The sequence below is a fragment of the Enoplosus armatus genome, chromosome 6 (genome assembly GCF_043641665.1).
Source record: "Enoplosus armatus isolate fEnoArm2 chromosome 6, fEnoArm2.hap1, whole genome shotgun sequence".
In the NCBI taxonomy this organism is placed as follows: domain Eukaryota; kingdom Metazoa; phylum Chordata; class Actinopteri; order Centrarchiformes; family Enoplosidae; genus Enoplosus; species Enoplosus armatus.
Window position 1 is genome coordinate 1,668,754 of NC_092185.1, and position 19,382 is coordinate 1,688,135.

Below are 19,382 nucleotides of genomic sequence, written 5' to 3' on the forward strand. Positions count from 1 at the left end.
TGTGTGTGTGTGTGTGTGTGTGTGTGTGTGTGTGTGTGTGTGTGTGTGTGTGTGTGTATGTGAGTGTGTGTGCCAAGAACATTTGGGCAGATGGCATCAAGTTCCCCTCAGCTCAGTTTACCCCCTGTGGTCCTCTGCTGTCCCAGTACAGTGTGTGTGTGTGTGTGTTTGTTTCCCTTGGCACTGACATCATCTCTGTGTGTGTGTGTGTGTGTGTGTGTGTGTGTTTGCCCCCCCTCGGTGCTGTCAGGGGGTCGATGAGGTTGCACTTTCTGTCAAGGTCACAGTTCTTACGTACAGATAACAGTTTATATATGCAGCGTGTGCTCACGTAGGAAATAAAACACTGCTGCATAGAATTAAATTAAATTGGAAACAGCTTTTAGAGTCCATTTCATAATTAAAGGCCCTCTTTGAGAGCACACCTCCTTCAGATGGTGCATATTAATGATGTATGATGACATGACTCTTTCTGACACTCGGGGGGGCAGCTGGGTCGCCGACGCTGTAAAGAACAGAACATAAATAGAAACAGTAAGAATCACATATTGGTACTGATGTTTCCAGTGTTGCTAGGTATTATATATATATATATATATATATTTATTATTGTTTCAATAACTGAGAGAAAATGAGCTGTCGGTCTTCTTCACCAGATTCTGTCCATTGGAGTCCTGGACATCTTTGGCTTTGAGGATTATGAGAACAACAGTTTTGAACAGTTCTGCATCAACTTCGCCAACGAGCGGCTCCAGCACTACTTCAACCAGCACATCTTCAAACTAGAACAGGTACCGTGAGATTATCTCCTCTGCTCTGCCAGTTTCCATCCAGACAATGAGTATTGTGCAGCCGCTGATAACACGTCATTGCATGTTGTGTTTCGCTGCCGCTGTGACGACTTGAACAACACACACACACACACGCGATCTGCTGCGGTGTGTGTTGGTATCCAATGACGTCAGTCTATGCTGTGGCGTCACATTATTGTGGCTGTTAACACATTCCTCAAAAATGCCGTCATGCTTTTGATTGATTCAACTGATGCAGTGAAGAATAGACCCCCCCCCCCCCCCCCCACACACACACACACACACAGACTTTGCAGTTTTCCTTCATACGTTAAACTGGTGAAAATGGACGGCTTCCTCCTCAGCTCTGAATGCAACACAATGAGGTTCAACGCACTGTGAGAGCATTGTCAGTCCACGACTGGACTAACATCATCAGACCTTTCCCTGCAAGCATGTTGAATATACTTTGTGCTGGACAGCCACGTCCCCCCTGACATTACAGCACAAGCAGCTGTAATTATGTAGCTAGGTTAAGTTAGCACGCACGTCCGTTAAAGTAAAAGGTCAGAGGAAAAGTGCTGAAGGACCAGAAGAGGCAGACAGGCAGCAGCAGTCCAACAGAGCTGACAGCTAAAGGCTGCTAACAGCAGCCACACTCTCAGCTTTCTGTAGGTTGTTGTATATTTATTATGTTTATTACGTTTATTATGTTTATTCTGGCGTCTTGGTTTGTTGGTTTCTCTATAACTGCTGATCAGAGACGTCAGCTCATCTCTCTCACTCAATAAGACTGAAGCCCTAATCCCTGACCAGCTGTATTATGTATTCATTATGCTAATTTATTCCGATACCAGCTGCCAAACCACTTAATATTCAGTGTGCGTGTTGTTGTTTTTTTTTCAAATCATATCAAAGAACAAGCCAAAGAGCAGAGAGAGAGAGAGAGAGAGAGAGAGAGGGAGAGAGATAATGAGTCTCAATCAGCTGGACTGAGTCACAGTAGCTGTCAGCTCTCGTCTCCCTTGTACTGAGCCCTGATTGGCCGTGGCAACTAAGCAGGCGGGCCCATCGCTGAGGGCTAAACGAGGAGAGGAACAGAGTGGAAAAAGAGCAGCGTGTCTGTGAACGAGTACAGTAACGTCCCTTCACCCTCAATGAGGATCACAGACTGCCGATGCAGTAATGGTTCTGTTATCTGTTTCTGACAGTTAGCCCTCAGGCCATACACACTCACACACACTCTCACACACACACTGCAGGATGTAACATGTACCAACAAACAGGTTAGAAAGTGACGATTAAGCACTCTGGGGGTTTATTTTTACGTCTACGCTGCTGAAGCTGACGTTCATACAAGGACAAAGCTAAATAATAAATAACTGCCTTCAAAGCTAGAGAATAGAAAACAATACTTTAAATAAAATGTGTGTGTGTGTGTGTGTGTGTGTGTGTGTGTGTGTGTCAGATCATCAGGTCAAAATGTAAATGTGTACAAATACCTGACAACTAGTAACATTCCCATCAGCCTCAGCCGTACTAAATGTTAGCATGCTAACACGCTAAACTAAGATCAACAACATGGAAAACATTTTACCTGATAAACATCAGCGTGTTTGCAGTGTTATTGTGAGCATGTTAGCATGCTAACGTTAGCATGTGGTTCACAGTAGCGCAGCCTCACAGAGCTGCAACGCGATGTCGCATGAAAATGTTCTTTTTCTTTATCAACTAGTCAAATGTTTCATCGTCAAAACGCCAAATAATCAAATTCACAGAAAAAATAAGACGGTACCTCCTGTCACTGTCTCCAGAGACTCATATATTAGTGTTTTTGTACTTTTAAATGTACTGTGAGTGTTCCTTGTATGTTAGTGTCGTCAGTCGCTCTGTGACAGCAGGTGCTCCTCCATGTTATCTCTGTTTTTATTGAACCTTTCACTTGAAGGGTTTTGTTCCTGTGTCATGTTCAACTAATAAGTGTCAAAGTGCTGCTGAGACGCTCGCCCTCGCAGGACGGTGCCCAATATTGTTTCAGCAGAGTTCACGTTTATTATGCTTTAATCACGGGGGTCCTCCACACCTCTGGCTCTCTGCCTCTCCTGAGTTTATTTGACAGGACAACAGTTGAGGTGGTGCTGAGCTCCGGGGCCCCTCTCAGGCAGGTTGGGGTAGCTTCCTAATCGGGGGTTGCCAGATCTCTGCTGATTGGTGTTTGTTTGAATAAAGTCGTGCAGTTCACCCCGCGGGCCCCCCGCTACCCTCAGTTTGACGTCACGAGGAGAGAAAGCTCTCCACACCTCGTCTGTTGCATTGTGTTGAGCCTCAAACTGCTGACACTCATGACATGAGACTGAAGGTTTCGTTGTTTGTTGTGAGTTTAATTTATCGTGAATTTATTAGAAAATATCAATGCACTCATTTAAAAGAAGACGGGGATGAAGTTTCCAGATCTGTCCTAAGCTCCAAGCTCCTTTTTGGTTAACTGAGGCAAACATTTGTTGTTAATTATATGTTTGCAATCTTTCATTCACCTCATGATGCAAGTGGTACTGTCAGGTTTGTCTTGTCTCATGACTAATTATGAGACTATGTGTGTTAGTTTATTTTTCTGGGACAATGAAAAAAAAAACAGGTTACAATAACATGATAAACATGTGTTGACCCCCGTCTCTGGTTCGGCTTTTCTGCTTGTAAAGGTCACAACATACCATCGTTACTGATGTGACGATGATCCACGCGGCGTCTTCGTAGTCCCAACGTGTAGTTATGTTCGTGCACATCAGCGAAGGTGTAGCCTGCAGTATGTACACACTGGCTACACATCAGGATGAGAAGATATGTTCAGTTAGACATCAGTGAAAGTATACAAGCCTGAACTCTCTCTCTCCTCTCTTCACTCCTCTCCTTCCTCCGGGCTTCACCCCTCCCACCCCCCTCCAACCAATCAGTTGGTCTTATCAGCGGCGTTTGTTTACCTTCGTAACGGCAGCCAAAGCTAATAGGACCACACCAACCACGGGCCTCAGTGAGCTGGAGGAGGGTGTGTGTGAGTCCAGTGTTGACACTCAACATGCCGATTGGTGCTTGATTTCTTTTCTGCGTGAGGACGGTATATCAAAGTGAGGAAACGCATGACAGCCGCTGCCTTAGGCAAACACATATCATGTTTAACTCGTGAGCTGTCCGGACTCGGTGAAGAGTTTTACCTTCATCTGATAGAAGGGAGCCTCCTTCTGCACACTGTTATTGAGTCCATCGTCCAACAGAAGTCTAAAGGATGTTCCTCCCTCCTTAATGGGAACTGCCAGGTTTGAACTAAAAGTCTCTTTATCATATTAATGGTCGCATATTAAACGCCCTTATTCCGACCAGACAGTCCAGCTCATTGCTTGACATCATTTCTGTGAGTCACGCTGGTCCACAGAGTCCCAGATGCGCTCCTTCTAGCTGGACCACAAAAAAATCAAAACCCTCTGACAGTACAGAGCATGTTTAGTGACAACACAGCGAGCACCTCCTCTTTTTTTCTATCGGTGTCTCTGTCAGTTTTTGTTCTCAGTGCTCTTGAAACCACCAGAACCTCCTCCAGCTCCCAACGCTGCAGCGCTGCTCCTCCTGTCTGCTCAATAAAAACACTCTGCTGTCATAACAGGAGAGGAGGGCGCCGGGGGAGGGAGAAATATAAAGAGAGAAGAAACGGAGAGATAACCGGAGACGTGGAGAATCGCACACAAACACGCTCACGGCCTCCCTCACCTCTGCATCAGGGCGCCGGGCTGAACGCAAGTCAGGCTGCTGGAAAGCTGCGTTACCCAGCAGAGAACAAGCAGAGTCGACTAATAGACGGAGGGATGACCAACCTCCTCGACCACAACAGAGCTCCCTGCTTTCTTCAGCACAGCAGGACGTTTTAGGGCTTTTAGTGCTCACAGACTTCTGTGTCCCAACATCTGTTACGTCTCTATTTATTCATTTATTGTACAACAGGGCAACATTATCTTAAATATGAAGCAGCTTAAAACGGTAGCTCAAAATTGCACTTGAGTACAGCGCTTGAGTAAATGTACTTAGTTTCTTTCCACCAGAGGAGAATGCACATATTCAGAAATACTCCTCAGGTGGGCTCTGAAAGTCAGTATTTAAAAGATGCACAAGGGCTTCATAGCATCATCTTGGTCATGTTGGCCGACAGGACTGAAACCAGACGAGCTCTGAGGTGCTCGGAGTTAAACTGTGCCGTTGTTGTCTCCTCTGTTAGCTTAGCTAGCTTAGCTGTCGTTCTCATCTGGCCTCTCCTGTCTGCCGCAGTGTTTTGATTGGATTTCTCTTTTCTCTGTAAACTCAGCTCGTCAGTCCTCAGGGTGCAGAGCACCGCTGCCTTTTCTGTTTCGTTCGCTTCCAGTCTCAGTCCACATCGGTGCTTTAATTGGACTGCTGTGAAATCAGCCGAGCTGTTCACATTAATGTTTGTGTGTAATAAAATGGCTGATGAGTGTGTGTGTGTTTATCTCTTTATCTGTGTGTCTGCATCTTCTTGTCTCTGTGAGTCAACACGTGTTCACAAACTCTCATAGACACAACAGAGTTTGCCGGATGAACTGACTCGGCTTGATGAGATTTAAACAAAAACACACGCATGTGACTTTTTTTTACAGCTCCGTTCACGATTTGCTCGATTCCGGTTGAACCTCTGGATGAAACCAAACCGCATGTTCCGAATGCCTCGTCCGTGATTCAGCAGACGTGTCGCATGTGTTAAAGCATCTTCCAGAGCTGCTTTGAGTACTTGACTGCTGTCTCACATTAGTAACTGAAAATATTTCACATTTTTTCCTTCATTATCATAATGCTAGTTCAAAAAGATATGCAGACTCATGCAAATGTAGAGACATAAATACATTACTACAGTACGAACATTGCAGCATCTGGGGGCTGCCATTACTGCTTGAATCATTTTTGTTATTGATTATTGACAATCTCCCCAATTTTCTTCTGTTTTTGGTCAGCCGGTCTCACTGACTCGCTGGTGCTGAGCCTGAAGCTTTGGTGTTATAGATATTGAGGGAGAGTTTGCTGAGTATGCGACAGTAATACGTTGCTCAAATGAAACCTCAACAGTGTCTTTCCAGGGAGAGGAGAACGTTAGCCACGCAGCTCCCCTTCCACTTCTCATCCCAGCTGGAAGTGGGATTGCAACTGGTGATTGTCACTGGTTCCTCCCTTAGGGCTACTAAGACGACATGGGTCATATACCTTCATCATTGGCCCCTGGGGGCACATAGACGTTACCAACTGTCTGTGGTTTTACTGACAACCAACAAGCAGCCAGGTGCTTTCATAGTGGGGATTCAGGTTTTTAGTGCTGTGAAAGCATTGCTTGGACGTTGGTTTTACCACATGGAGAATATGCACACACTTTACTCCTTGTTATGATTGTCAGGGTGTCTCTAAGTCAGGTTGAGAGCAGGTTTGTCACCTGATAGTTGTTGAAAAAAGTGAAGAAAAGACCTTTTCCCACACTGAACCCCCAGATTGTTCCAGTGTCGCAAACAGTAGATGACGATTATACTATTGTTGTACGCTTATAAGAACATCAAGATATCCTGACAAGTGTTAAGTCAATAGTCAATAGCCTTTTTCTCTGTAACAGCTGTGACAGTCGTATTTACTGACCCGAAGTCTTCCCTCCTCTGTGTGTCCCCTGCAGGAGGAGTACAGGGCGGAGGGCATCACCTGGCACAACATCGACTACATCGACAACAGCGGCTGCATCAACCTCATCAGCAAGAAACCCACCGCTCTGTTCCACCTGCTGGACGAGGAGTGCAAGTACGCCCCCTGCTCAAATACAGCTCTAAGAAGCAGCAGTTACAACTTGAACAGAAAGTTTCTCGTTTCATGTAGTTACTAGATGGCACAGCCATCTTACTCATTAAATATGTGGCATCTGCTGTGTGATTTAGTGCGTTAGTGAATATTCTACTTCATAAGAAAAGTAATCATTTCTTGGATTGAGGTGTTTCAGGAGCGGCGGGGCACCTCCAGTATAAAACACAGCAAGAAACCCTGAGAAAATATATCAGATTATTGGTGACTGTTTGGCCTGTAATGGGAACCAATTCGGTTTATTGGAAATCTTAACGAATGGCTGGTTTTCTGTGGAATTTGCTGTGGATATTCATGATCCCTAGATAATGAACTCCAGTGTTTTAGTGACCCCTGACCGGTGCTTTAGCTCCACTGTCAGGACCAAATTACCACTATTAAAAATGATATGTAAACAAGTAGCAGCAAACACGAGGAAAGGATGATGTTTAAATGTACTTGATGATTGGTGGTTGTTTGCACCTGTGTACAGTTTTCTGCTCAGGTTTGGCCTGAATAGTCGGCTTATTTCACTTATTTATAATTGACATTCTTACCTTGTCTGAATGTTGAAGGAAGCAAAACATATTTCACTGTAGCGCGCTTTGTTGAAATCACCCTCCACAAGCACCTTTAGCACCCAACTGTTGAATAGAGAGACAAACTGGCCCCTGTGCAGACCTTTTGCTCATTAGCTTGATTGATACCAACACTGGGACTTCTACCACGGCTTAACTAAACCATTGAGACTTGCTAATTCCTTTTGTTTGAGTTTCTCTCTGTTGTGAAACGCCCTCCTCCTGTAGGTCAGCACTCTGCCTCTGCATCGTCCTCCTCCATAAATCAAATCCAGCGCTCTCCTGCCCCCCTCGCAAGAAAACACATCAGGCGGTGCACACACAGCCATATTTATCTATGTTAGCTGTCATCTTACTTACCACTTAGCTTAGCTGGTTCATCTGGATCTAATAACGCCTGGAATGGACCAAATGGTGTGTTTCTGTTTGTGTGTGTGTGTGTGTGTGTGTATGTATATATATATATGTGTGTGTGTGAAGGGGTGAGATCACATTTGGAGAGTTAGGGTCAAAGGGGGGATCTCTAAAGAAAAAATGAGGGGGGACAGCGTCTCTCTTGGGGTTTACGCTGCCACAGGAAGGGGCTTCATGCTAAATGATTACACAGAATGAAAGGAAGACGCTCAGAGATCTCATCATTCACAGTTAGTGGAGCTCGCGGGGCTTCAGGGCCTCTGGAGAAGTGGATTAGGTTACGGCAGGATAGGGGGCGAGTGTGGGGGTTCATTTCTACAGTAACAGCATCTAGCCTTTAAGACCCCTGCGGATATACTTCAGCCAGCAGTGTGCTGCAGAACTCTCGGGAGGAGAGGTTTAGATGATATGAAACATCCCTTTAGGTATGTTGTGGTAACGTTTAGGTAATGTCCATGAAGCAAAGGTGAAAGCACAGAAGAAGAATGTGCAAGTCGAGGTGCTGTAACTGGTTAAATTTCAGCACAAAGTTTTAATCCATGAGAGATACTTTATACGTACTCATCAGCTGCTGCAGAGGCACTGCTTTATAGTCAAAAGTAGATGAAACTATAAGTAATCATTGGATGGAATAGTTGATTGCATGTGCTACTGTATTTAGCTTCCCCCTTTTTACTGTAAATAGATGAAATGCCTCCTTGGAGAGACACAAATGGCTAGTTTAATAGGAGAGTTTCTGTTATTGTTGTTCATAAAGTCTGAAGTCAGAGATTTCTTCAGTTTAGAGTTTCAGATTGAAAATGTCAACGTCTCCATGGATGGTGTTTCCTATAGTTTCCCCCAGGCCTCCAATCAGACCTTGCTGGACAAGTTCAAGCGTCAGCATGAAGGAAACAGCTACATCGAGTTCCCTGCTGTCATGGAGCCGGCCTTCATCATCAGACACTACGCTGGTAAAGTCAAGTACGGAGTCAAGGTGAGATCCGTCACGTTAGCTAACTGTAGTATAATGAGATAATAACTTGTTTAGTGGTTAACGGACTGAAAAATGAACTGTGGCTCTTACGTTTTGTACTGGTGCTTCACAAGTAACTCTATTGGTCCGTTTACAGCTCGCAGGTTTTGAGCCGCTAGTCTCTCACTTTTTCAATTCAGTTTTTTTTATGTTATTACATTCAACAAACCACATCAAGGCACCCAAACATGTGAGTCTCTGTCCTTTCAAGAACACTGGGTTGTGCTTTGTTATGACTAAAGATTAAATCTGGACCATTAAAGAGACAAAAGACAGCGATCCATCAGAGATCCATCAGAGATCCATCAGGGATCCATCAGAGATCCATCAGGGATCCATCAGAGATCCATCAGAGATCCATCAGGGATTTTTTTCAGGTGTTCACCTGGTTTGCAGCTAGCTAACATCTGCAGTTTTGTGAAGAAAGACTGAAAACAAGCACTTCCTTGTCAAACCTGCCGTGTAGGCGTGTTAGGAGGACTAATCCCAACAAAGCTTTGTCTAACAATAAGGACAAATACAATACAGTGGGATCTTAATTCCTAGATGAAACAGAACTCACTTCACTTAAACCTTCTGCAGCAGACCGACTTGTTGTTCCGTCGACACATTTCTTTCAGCTAAATCAAATCTCCGTTTGCTTCCCAGCTGCATTTTGATGAGAAGCACATGTGCTGGAAAGAGGCGATGGTGCTGTTGTTTGACTGTGTAATATAAATCTGTAACAGTTGGTTATCGTGGACGTGTCCTCGCAGAGCCGAGGAGTTTGTTTGGTGTGAACTGTGTAGCGAGAGCCACGTTGGCTCGGTGGTGAACAGCTGACAGCTGACTTGCATCATATGGAGAGAGAAAATGTAATGAAGGGTTTATGTTCATGGTTCATCGTCAAAATGTTTAATTGCTTACAGACAGATGAGGCAGAAGAAGAGATGGTGGTTAGATTATATCAAAACAGATATGAATTAATTATGTGTCTCCAGTTTGTTTGATTTTTTTATGACCATTAACTTCATATCTGTCTCTTAAATATGAAGCTGGAGCCAGTTAGTTTAGCTTAGCTTAGCATAATGTCTAGAAATGGGGGGTGAAACTACCACAAGCCTGGCTCTGTCCAAACTCTGCCGACCAGCTCCTCCAAAGTTCACTAATCATCAACACACGAACACTTACCTGTGTGGTGGTTACCTGTGGACAGAGCCAGGCTAGCTGTTTCCAGTCTTTGTGCTAAGCTAACCGGCTGCTGGCAGAAATGACAGCGGTATCGATCTTCTCCTCTAACTCCTTCACTTGTGTCTTTCCCTCATTCAGGACTTCAGGGAGAAGAACACCGACCACATGCGTCCCGACATTGTGGCTTTGCTCAAGAGCAGCAAGAACGCCTTCATCTGCAGCCTGATGGGAATCGACCCCGTGGCGACCTTCCGCTGGGCCGTGCTGCGAGCCTACTTCAGAGCCCTGGTGGCTTTCAGGGAGGCCGGCCGCAGACACACCCACAAAAAATCTGGTGAGGAAACGTCCGGGAGTCCAGTACGGTGATGAGCGGCAGCTGAAAATATATATTCTCACTGAGCTTCTCATTATGAGCGGTAGGATCCTGTTACCTGCTCACTGGTCTGACGTGGGCGGGGCTCAGTTAGAATTAGCTGATGTCACGTACCTCTGTGCACCAATCAGCATCAATCGAATCAGAATCTGATGACAGTTGATGGGTTGCTAAGTTACCGTGGGTCGGCTCTGTTTAAACCACGCCCACACAGATTAGCTTAGTCTGGTTCAATAAAAGATTCGTAAAGGTGTTTGTTTTTAATGATTGTTGCCTATTTCATGAATATTTTATGTTACAGAGAAATACTGAAGATCTGAAGTGTTCATGAACTTTAACGCTACACGAGAATAAACATTAAGACAACATACAGCAAAAAATACTGTTGTTCCCGTCAGTAAACACCAAACTAACCTTCTGTAGAGTCCATTATGAAACGCATTTTATTTATTTTGTTATATTTCATGCTTAAGTGTTACTTAGTCCATTAATTGATAAGTGGATCAACAATTTTGATAATCAATTGATTGTTTAAATTAAGATTAATCCATAATGAAAATCTTGGCGAGTTGCAGTTGGAGTTAATTATATCATGTTACATGTTAAAGACTCACACGTTATTTTTCTTCCTGCATTTTGTCAGAAACAGGAAGTAGTTTTTTTTACCTCCCAAAGCTGCCGCCGGCAACAGTAACTGTTTCTGCACGACTGTGATGATGATGAGGATCTTAACTTCATCGATCTACACTTACAAACACACGCGAATACTAAACTGAAATTAATAACTGTAATTAATTACCGTAAAGAAAGCAGTACTCCATACTGTCCCGGGTTTTAATTGGGCCAAGAACAACAGGGAGTGTTTGGGGAGGTGAGGAGGTTTAACCGCTGTGGATGATGAAGGAGGAGGAAGAAGAGAGGTTTTGATCTTCTTCTGCAGTGTTTATTTTCTCAAACTGGGAGGAGTGCTACAGTGCAGAGTGTTTGAAAATGTCACCGCTGACTTATCTCAGAGGAGTTTGTGTCTTTCTTGTTTTGAAGAATTCCCTCTCTAATTCTTATCTGCCTCGTCATCCTTTTGTTTTGTTCCTGCTCCTCTTCCTCTGTTTGTTATTTCACCTCCTCACCTTACCCTCCTTTTCTTCTCTTTCTACTCGTTTGACTACTTGTCTTTTTTCTTTTCTTGTGTAACATGTAAAACGATTTTTCCTTCGTGGTCTAAAATGGAGTCTGTGTTTCTCTCTCTGTTTCAGGGAACGATGCAGCAGTTCCCTGTGCTGTTGTCAAAACTGTGGACAGCTTCAGTTTCCTTCACCACCCGGTTCACCAGAGGAGCCTCGAGATCCTTCAGAGATGCAAAGACGAGAAATACAGTCAGTAACTCCAAATACCTCGAGACTCTCCACCATATTAGTTAGTTAGTTTAGTCTTTTTATTTCCTGCCCACGTCGTTCTCCGCTCACAGTAAACCTCATGAGGTGAGAATATGTTCCTGCCGACAGAAAGGGAAGAAAAATGGACAGAAAATCAAAAGGGCTTCTGCAGAGCCGAAGCTCCGTCACAGCCGTTCAGAAATTAAAAAGAAATTAAAAAAAAACAAATGCTGGAAAAAGAAATAATAAAATTATAAAAAATAAGAACATCTGCACACACAACAGACATAGAAGGGATGAAGGCAAATATTAAGGCAACCACTGTACGACTTTATGTTTTATTCAAAATACTTCAATCTGTTGTTTTCAGAAGGTAGAGGCTGAAGTACTGAAGTATATTCAATCCAAAAATAAATATTCACAAGTTATTGGCGTTTTTTATTTTTTATAATCCCTCTCTGTTGGTCAGGGTTTTTTCTCTGTGCGTGTGCTTGTTTCTTTGAGTTATTAAGGTTATGAGCCACCTTCAGAGCTTTTCTTAGAAAGTTACCTATCTGATCTGTTTCGAACTGGACTTTTTTAACTTTTTTATTAAAGCAGTATGTGAAAGGTGCTCCCTCTTAATGGGGTTTATAATGTTATGGATTCCTGTCGATAAAGATCCATTGAATGGGAGAGGTGCTCCCATTTCCCATATTTTAAAATCCCAGTCAGAAGCTCTTCACCAATCAGAGCCAATCGGAGAAATCAATTCCAGGCTGCAGTGAAACAGCCCTCGGTGGTCAACTTGAGAATAATGGATCACGTTTGATTTTCAGCCTCAGTAAGCTGGTTTTATTACGGCCGTTAATAAGATATTGGAAATCAGACATCTGGGCCATTCTGCGCTCTGGTCAGGTTGAGTCGCCTCGCAGCAGAGCTCATTACCACACGAGTGATCAGAGGAATCAGTCCCACGTGAACCGGCAGGGTTTAATGATTTTCTGGTCGTCCTTCATCTCACGTTTGGCTTCTGATGTGAACTTTCTTGTCTGAGTCTACTTGTGTACTTGTGTTTGCATGTCATGTGTTGTAAAGCAGCACAAATCCAGCGGGACTGAACGGCTGCCGGCACTGAAAGTCTTCCACTAAAGGGAAACTTACTCGTCAACATGAGTATACTAGTCATGGTCGGTTCCTTCAGCCTGTAAAAACGGTTGTATGATGTCGAGGAAATGTCCAGTCTGGCAAAATAACCCTGTTGATGTCATCAGGGGTTCTCTCGCCTCGTGTTTGGAGTCTGTTACTAACTGATGTGGGCATTTACCAGGCGTGTAGGTCCTAAACACATCCAGTTGCATTATGGGAAATGCATCCCCCCACTCCTTGTTGAAGACAACAGACTACAGAGTTAACCTCAGTTGTGTTAAATATGTCATGGCATAGTAAAAGCGGTGAGTTTAAACTTTTACAAGAGAAAACCACAAAAGTAAAGTGAAACACTCGGCTCATTAGCTGCCAATATCTCCTTAGGCATTAATGTTCCGCTGCCAAAACCACACACACACACTCACACTCACACACACACACACACACACACACACACACACACAACCCTCAGGGCTTACTGGGGAAAAGTAACACCAGTTTAAGACAAGAGCAAGATGAAGCCGTAGTCGTGGGTGAAAGTAGGAGAGACAGCAGAGAGGAAGAGATAAAGGATAGTTGGGACAATATGGAGGAAAGCTCCGAAGCAATGAGGTGGTTGCTGTACTTGGTGAAGGTGAAGTGATGGAGGAGATGCAGATGTAGATAAATCCAGTGATCTTTGAATCCCCTCCCCTCCTGTCGTCCTTCCATCCAGGTATCACCAGGAAGAATCCCCGAACACCTCTGTCAGATCTTCAAGGCACCAACGCCCTGAATGAGAAGGCCAGCTGGTGAGCGTCCAAGTCGAGTCCATTTTATTGACGTAGCCCAATATCACAAATCACAAATTTGCCTCAAGCAGCATACGACACCCTCTATACTTCAATCTGGATCAGGAAAAAAACATTTAATGGAAGAAAATGTGAAGAAACCGTCTGAGTGAAGGGCAAAGAGATTCTTGTTTCTCAATCCATCAAAAACTATAATCTTAATTTTGGTCCTCGGAACGTCTTCATTGAAAGAAAGAGACAAATCAAAATGTAAAACTGCAATAACTTTCTCTCCGCCCCCCCCCCCTTGTAGGGATGGCTATGGTGTGGGCTGTAACGGTCGCAGCTCCAGGTCTGGTCGTCTGTCCTCGACCGGAAGCCCCGCCCTGGAAGAGGACGGGATCTTCCTCAACACGACCAGCAGCAAGCTACTGGAGAGAGCTCAGGGCATCCTACTGTGAGTCACACACACACACACACACTAGGGAAAAGATTTCACCCATTTGCATTATGGGTAGTGTAGTATAGGAAGAAGCATACAGGGACTAGAAGGGGGGGTCATCTCTGGTTACTGTCACACCCTGAGTTCTTATATCTAAAAACAATATTTCTCACCTGTAGGAGAAACAAAAACTGCAAAAGCAAGCCGAGCCTTCCCAAGGTAAGACACAAACATGGCAACCTCTTCAGTTATCAGAGAGGTCTTCCAGCAGGCACCGGGGACAGACACAGGCTCATATGTTATCTGTTTGCAGCACTTGTTGGACGTGAAGTCTCTGCGCTACCTGAGCAGCGTGACGCTCCACGACCGCATCACCAAGTCTCTGCTTCACCTGCACAAGAAGAAGAAACCGCCCAGCATCAGCGCACAGTTCCAGGTCAGTGCTGCCGCCACCCTCTGCTGGAAGATCAGTGAAGTACAACAACATTAGTGACTCAGCAGCAGCAGCAGCAGCAGTCTATGCTGATTATAAACAGGCATTAAAACGTTACATTAGAACGTGAAGTTAAGAAACAGACATTAAATCTTGAATCACGAATGCAGCAATGCTGAACATTTTTCTTTACGTTGGATGAGGATGTGATGTCATTTGTGTGTGTGTTTGTGTGCAGGCGTCCCTCAATAAGCTGATGGAGACTCTCGACCAATCAGAGCCGTACTTTGTCAAGTGTATTCGCTCCAACGCCGAGAAGGTAACGAGTGCAGCCGAGGAGTCGCCGCTTAAACACGACCTCATGAGCGACTGTTGATTTCTGTTTCATTATATTATATTATATACCCTCTCTGTCTCTCTGTCTGTCTCTGTCTCTCTGTCTGTCTCTCCCTCTGTCTCTCTGTCTCTTTGTCTCTCCCTCTGTCTCTCTGTCTCTCTGTCTCTTTGTCTCTCTGTCTCTTTGTCTCTCTCTGTCTCTCTCTCTCTGTCTCTCTGTCTCTTTGTCTCTCTGTCTCTTTGTCTCTCTCTGTCTCTGTCTCTCTGTCTCTTTGTCTGTCTCTCTGTCTCTTTGTCTCTCCCTCTGTCTCTCTGTCTCTCCCTCTGTCTCTCTGTCTCTTTGTCTGTCTCTCTGTCTCTTTGTCTCTCCCTCTGTCTCTTTGTCTCTCCCTCTGTCTGTCTGTCTGTCTGTCTGTCTGTCTGTCTGTCTGTCTGTCTCTTTGTCTCTCCCTCTGTCTCTCCCTCTGTCTCTCTGTCTCTGTCTGTCTCCCTCAGCTGCCGCTGCGGTTCAATGACAGCCTGGTCCTCAGACAGCTCAGATACACAGGAATGCTGGAAACCGTCCGGATCCGACAGTCAGGATACAGCATCAAGTACACCTTCCAGGTAACCGCTCCTGCTGCAGTACCATCTAACAGCTGATCTGGACCCAGTGCCATGTTAGTGCAGGGAAATAGAAAAGCTGATCTATTTTTATTTACATGGTTTAATGCTTCTTTTATCACATTATTTACATGGATCATATGCTTATGATTGTTTGTCTTTGTTTAGATTTTGTTCTGCTTTTTTAGCTGTATGTGTGTGTGTATCCTAAAACACGACTCTTTGTACGTAAGCGGTCATTAGTTAGTTATTAGTCCACTCGGACTGCTCCTCTCAGGCTTTTTGGATTTAACAGTGATACCATGAAGCCTCACTGTATCTCAAACCACACATCCACCATGTTGCAGGACTTTGTGCGTCACTTCCATGTGCTGCTGCCTCGAGGCACAAGCCCAACCAAGTCGGGCATCCGAGAGTTTTTCAGACGGATCCACCTGCCGCCTGCTGGGTATCAAGTGGGCAACACGATGGTAAGGAACCACCTGTTGTCTTTGTCGGACCGTCTCATCTTTTGGACGGCGGTTCTGTGCTTATTTAAATGTCCCGTATGATGTAGGTGTTCCTGCGGGAGGCGGAGCGTCAGCGGCTTCAGACCCTCCTCCACCAGGAAGTCTTGCGGCGAATCGTCACACTGCAGCGCCGCTTCAGAGCCGTCCTGGAGAGGAAGCACTTTGTCAGCATGAGGCGAGCCACCTGTGTCATCCAGGTGAGATGTCGCGGTGGGAAGGTGGTTCAGCGATTCTCCATCTCCGTGCTTGTGGTCCCGTTCATGCAGTTGAAACAATATTTCATATTGTGATTCGATATAAGATTAACATCATGAGCCAATATAACAATCCTGCACAGCAACATGTCGGGAGGAGTTTCCGTTGTCCATTAAGGCTACTTAGCAGTTTGAGCATTAAGGGATTAATAGTTATGCATTTACTCCTGATATACAAGGAGCAGGGTCCTCTAAATATAGTCTCTCCATTAGAGATGATCCACATTTATACCCTTACAACAGTTTCCACTTATTACTGGAGCTATCACTGCTCTCACTCTGTGACATTAAGGTCGGCTTTCATTCCAAAATGAGACTTCTACCATTTGAAACATGTCAGAACGCATCAGAACAACATGGTAACATTAAAACTTATTATTATAACGTGTTTTGTGCTGCGCTGCAGTGGTGTAACTTCTCACCTTGTTGCAGTGATGCACAGGTGTACTCCAGGGCCCCGTGACATCAGTTTTGGGTGGGGTTACAGATGCACACATCTGGACGCACTCAACCTGAAACAGGCTTGAAACTTTCAAACCAAACACTGTCTTTCAGCCTGGTGCTCAGTTCCTCTTGAAGGAGGCGACTGAATGTTGTTAGCCTACAGACTGTTACCTCCCTGAGGAGAGACAGGAAGAGAGAGAGACAGGCAGAATGAAAGAAAACAAACGGTGAAAGGACTGACGGAGGAAGGAAACACTGCATTCAGGCCGCTGTCAGTGTGTATAAGAGCCCTCAGAGGGGAGCTGTCCAAATCTTTGTCAGGCTGAAAGAAAACAAACCCAGTCCAGAGACAGAAACACTGAGCAGGAGCCAGCGAAGAAGAACCGTTTAGAAAAAGCGTTAACAAACACAGTGAACTGCTGTTTGAGCTTCAGTCTATTTGAGGTTGAATAATTGTGTGTCTGACATTTCACACTGATGCAGTGTGCGATTAATTAGTTAGTCAAAAACTGGAGGTAAGCTTGTTTTGTTTTTTCAGTACGGTGCTGATAAAGTTTCTGTTTGCACCTGAAAAGATTACAGACGGAAGAAGTTACTCCAGGCTTCGATCAAAATAATGTTGTTTTCAGCCTGTTTGAATTACAGAAATGTCAAATGTGACAAACTTTAGTTAGACTTCAGGGCAACCCAGCAGGAAGTGAGATGTTGGAAAGGGGAATTAAAACTCAGGAGAAAATGTAAAAGAAATATATACTATACAATACTAGCAGTCTATATTTCCACCTCCACCAACATTTCAACACATTTTCCGTCCGTTTTTTGTGTTTCTGCAGCGATGGTGGCGATCCTGCCTTCTCAAAGAGTCCACCATCGACTCCAGTGATGAGGAGGAGGCGGCGGTGTGTCTGCAGGCGGCCTGGAGGAGCTACAGGGAGCGCAGGAGGTTCCTGCAGTGTCGGGACTCAGCCGTCGTCATACAGAGGAGCTGGAGAAACTGCCGTCATCGCAGATCTTTGGCAGCTGTGACGCTTCAAACTGCCTGGAGAGGATTCAGGGAGAGGAACCGCTACTGTCGGACGTACAGGACTGTGACGCAGCTACAGGCGAGGGGCAGAGGATACCTGGCTCGACTCAGGTGAGTGAAACAGTGTGTGTGTGTGGTGGGAAGTTAGCCATCAAACAGTTTTGAAAATTGGATTAAGAAACAATAAAACAAAAATATGGGTGTAATTTTCAAAAATGTTTTTCATAAGATTTGTAAAACAGCTATAATCAATATGTTTATTTGAACAGTGGATCACATGACTCCTCGTATGTGGAAGGAGTCACTCGTAGTGATAATTAGCTTCTATCAGCTCATTATTATTATTAGTCAGAGAGCAGCTGCTGGACACAGTGCAGCACATAGAGCCAGATGTTTCCCTCAGGAGGTGGAGGAGACCAGAAACAGGGAAAAGAGTGAATGTTGGAAGTTCTCCATTTCAAGGTGAAAATAAAAACAGTGCTGTGTGTTTCTGCAGGTTTAAATGAAAACCTGCAGAAACCATAACGGTGGGCACTGAAAGTAAAATGATGTTGGAGTCATTTGATATGTGATATTGTGTTTTCTGCCTGAGACATTTGATAATTACATGTTTGCTTTTTTTCTCTGATGATGTGTTTAGGTTCAGTGAAGTGAAGGAGCAGCATCAAAGACAACAGAGTCCACCAGCAGTGATGGACGCAGGAGCCATGGAGGACCTCCCCACATCAGCACAGGACGGTCATGTCCAGGATATCTCTGGAGGACTTTCTGAGGACTCTAAGTGTGTTCTGTTGGACGTGGAAGAGACGGAAAGAGAAGAGGACTCGGAGCGAAGTAGGAGCGTGGACGAGGCGAGCAATAAGAACCGGTCAAAGCGAGAGAGCAGACGAATGAGGGAGCTGGAGCAGGCTCAGTTCAGCTTGGAGCTTCTCAAGGTCCGAACCACCAATGTGGGAGGTCCTCTACAAGAAGACTTGCTCCCAGACAGCAGCACCTGTCAGCTGGAAGACCATCACAGACATTCACCCCGTGGATCTCCAGCCAGTCATGGAAGTTTTGAGCTGCTCAGTGTGGAAGACATGGAGACTGAAGGCTCTGGAGGTTCTGGTTCTCGGCCGACTGCACCTCAAGAACATCCACCAGCTCTGGATATTCACTCACGTGAGGGGCTGAGGGATTCAAACTATAATGAAAAGCCTGTGATGGAGCCGCCAAACAAGGCGGAGGGTCCAAGGGCAACATTTTATATCGCCTCTGACCAAAGTCCACTGCATGAACCAAAATACGAAAGCCCCAGCAAATCTTACAATGAGAGGAGGGAGTCCACGTCTCGAAGGCCTGTAGTGGTGTTGATCAGTATGCAGAAGGAGAGTCCTGTGGAGGAAGGGGAGCTGCTGGCAGCCCAAACCCTAGAAGGAGCCTCGGAAACCGGAGCAGCATCATCCGCTTCCCAAATGACCCCTGTTTCAGGCTTGGAGGTAGTATCAGTGATGGAACAGCCTCCTGCGATCGCTACCCAAGCCAAGTCTTCAACCGCCCATGGATCAAGTCCAGAATTAGCAGGGATTTGCTCCTCAGAGGTGGACATCCAGATCATCCTGGAGCCAAACGCCAGCGTTCCCGCTGTTCTCCCCAGTCAGGAGGAGAGGAAGGCGATCCGGCCTGCGCAGGAGGCTCCCAGCCCGGTCCTGGACACCAAACCGCCTAAAGCGCAGAAGAAGAGCTCAGCCCAGACTGTGATTGTGAACATGGTGGAGAAACCGTCCCACAGTGTGTTCTCCCCTCCCAGACGCAAGCTGCCCTTCTCCAAGTAAGTGACCACGATACTGAAGCCAAATCTGCTTTTATTACGTCTCA

General features: G+C 45.2%; 1 protein-coding gene across 1 annotated transcript in view; it reads left to right on the top strand.

Annotated features, from left to right (window-relative positions):
- Nucleotides 1-19,382, top strand: part of LOC139286042 (unconventional myosin-IXAb-like) — an 85,401-nt gene that overhangs the window by 52,214 nt on the left and 13,805 nt on the right. The window contains exons 10-24 of the mRNA XM_070906698.1: nt 657-791; nt 6,502-6,623; nt 8,486-8,627; nt 9,975-10,170; nt 11,463-11,582; nt 13,426-13,501; nt 13,794-13,937; nt 14,102-14,141; nt 14,236-14,358; nt 14,594-14,674; nt 15,187-15,297; nt 15,642-15,764; nt 15,851-16,000; nt 17,335-17,636; nt 18,166-19,335. Of these exons, the coding sequence (XP_070762799.1) occupies nt 657-791; nt 6,502-6,623; nt 8,486-8,627; nt 9,975-10,170; nt 11,463-11,582; nt 13,426-13,501; nt 13,794-13,937; nt 14,102-14,141; nt 14,236-14,358; nt 14,594-14,674; nt 15,187-15,297; nt 15,642-15,764; nt 15,851-16,000; nt 17,335-17,636; nt 18,166-19,335 (3,035 nt within the window). The remainder of the gene's footprint in view (nt 1-656; nt 792-6,501; nt 6,624-8,485; nt 8,628-9,974; nt 10,171-11,462; nt 11,583-13,425; nt 13,502-13,793; nt 13,938-14,101; nt 14,142-14,235; nt 14,359-14,593; nt 14,675-15,186; nt 15,298-15,641; nt 15,765-15,850; nt 16,001-17,334; nt 17,637-18,165; nt 19,336-19,382) is intronic.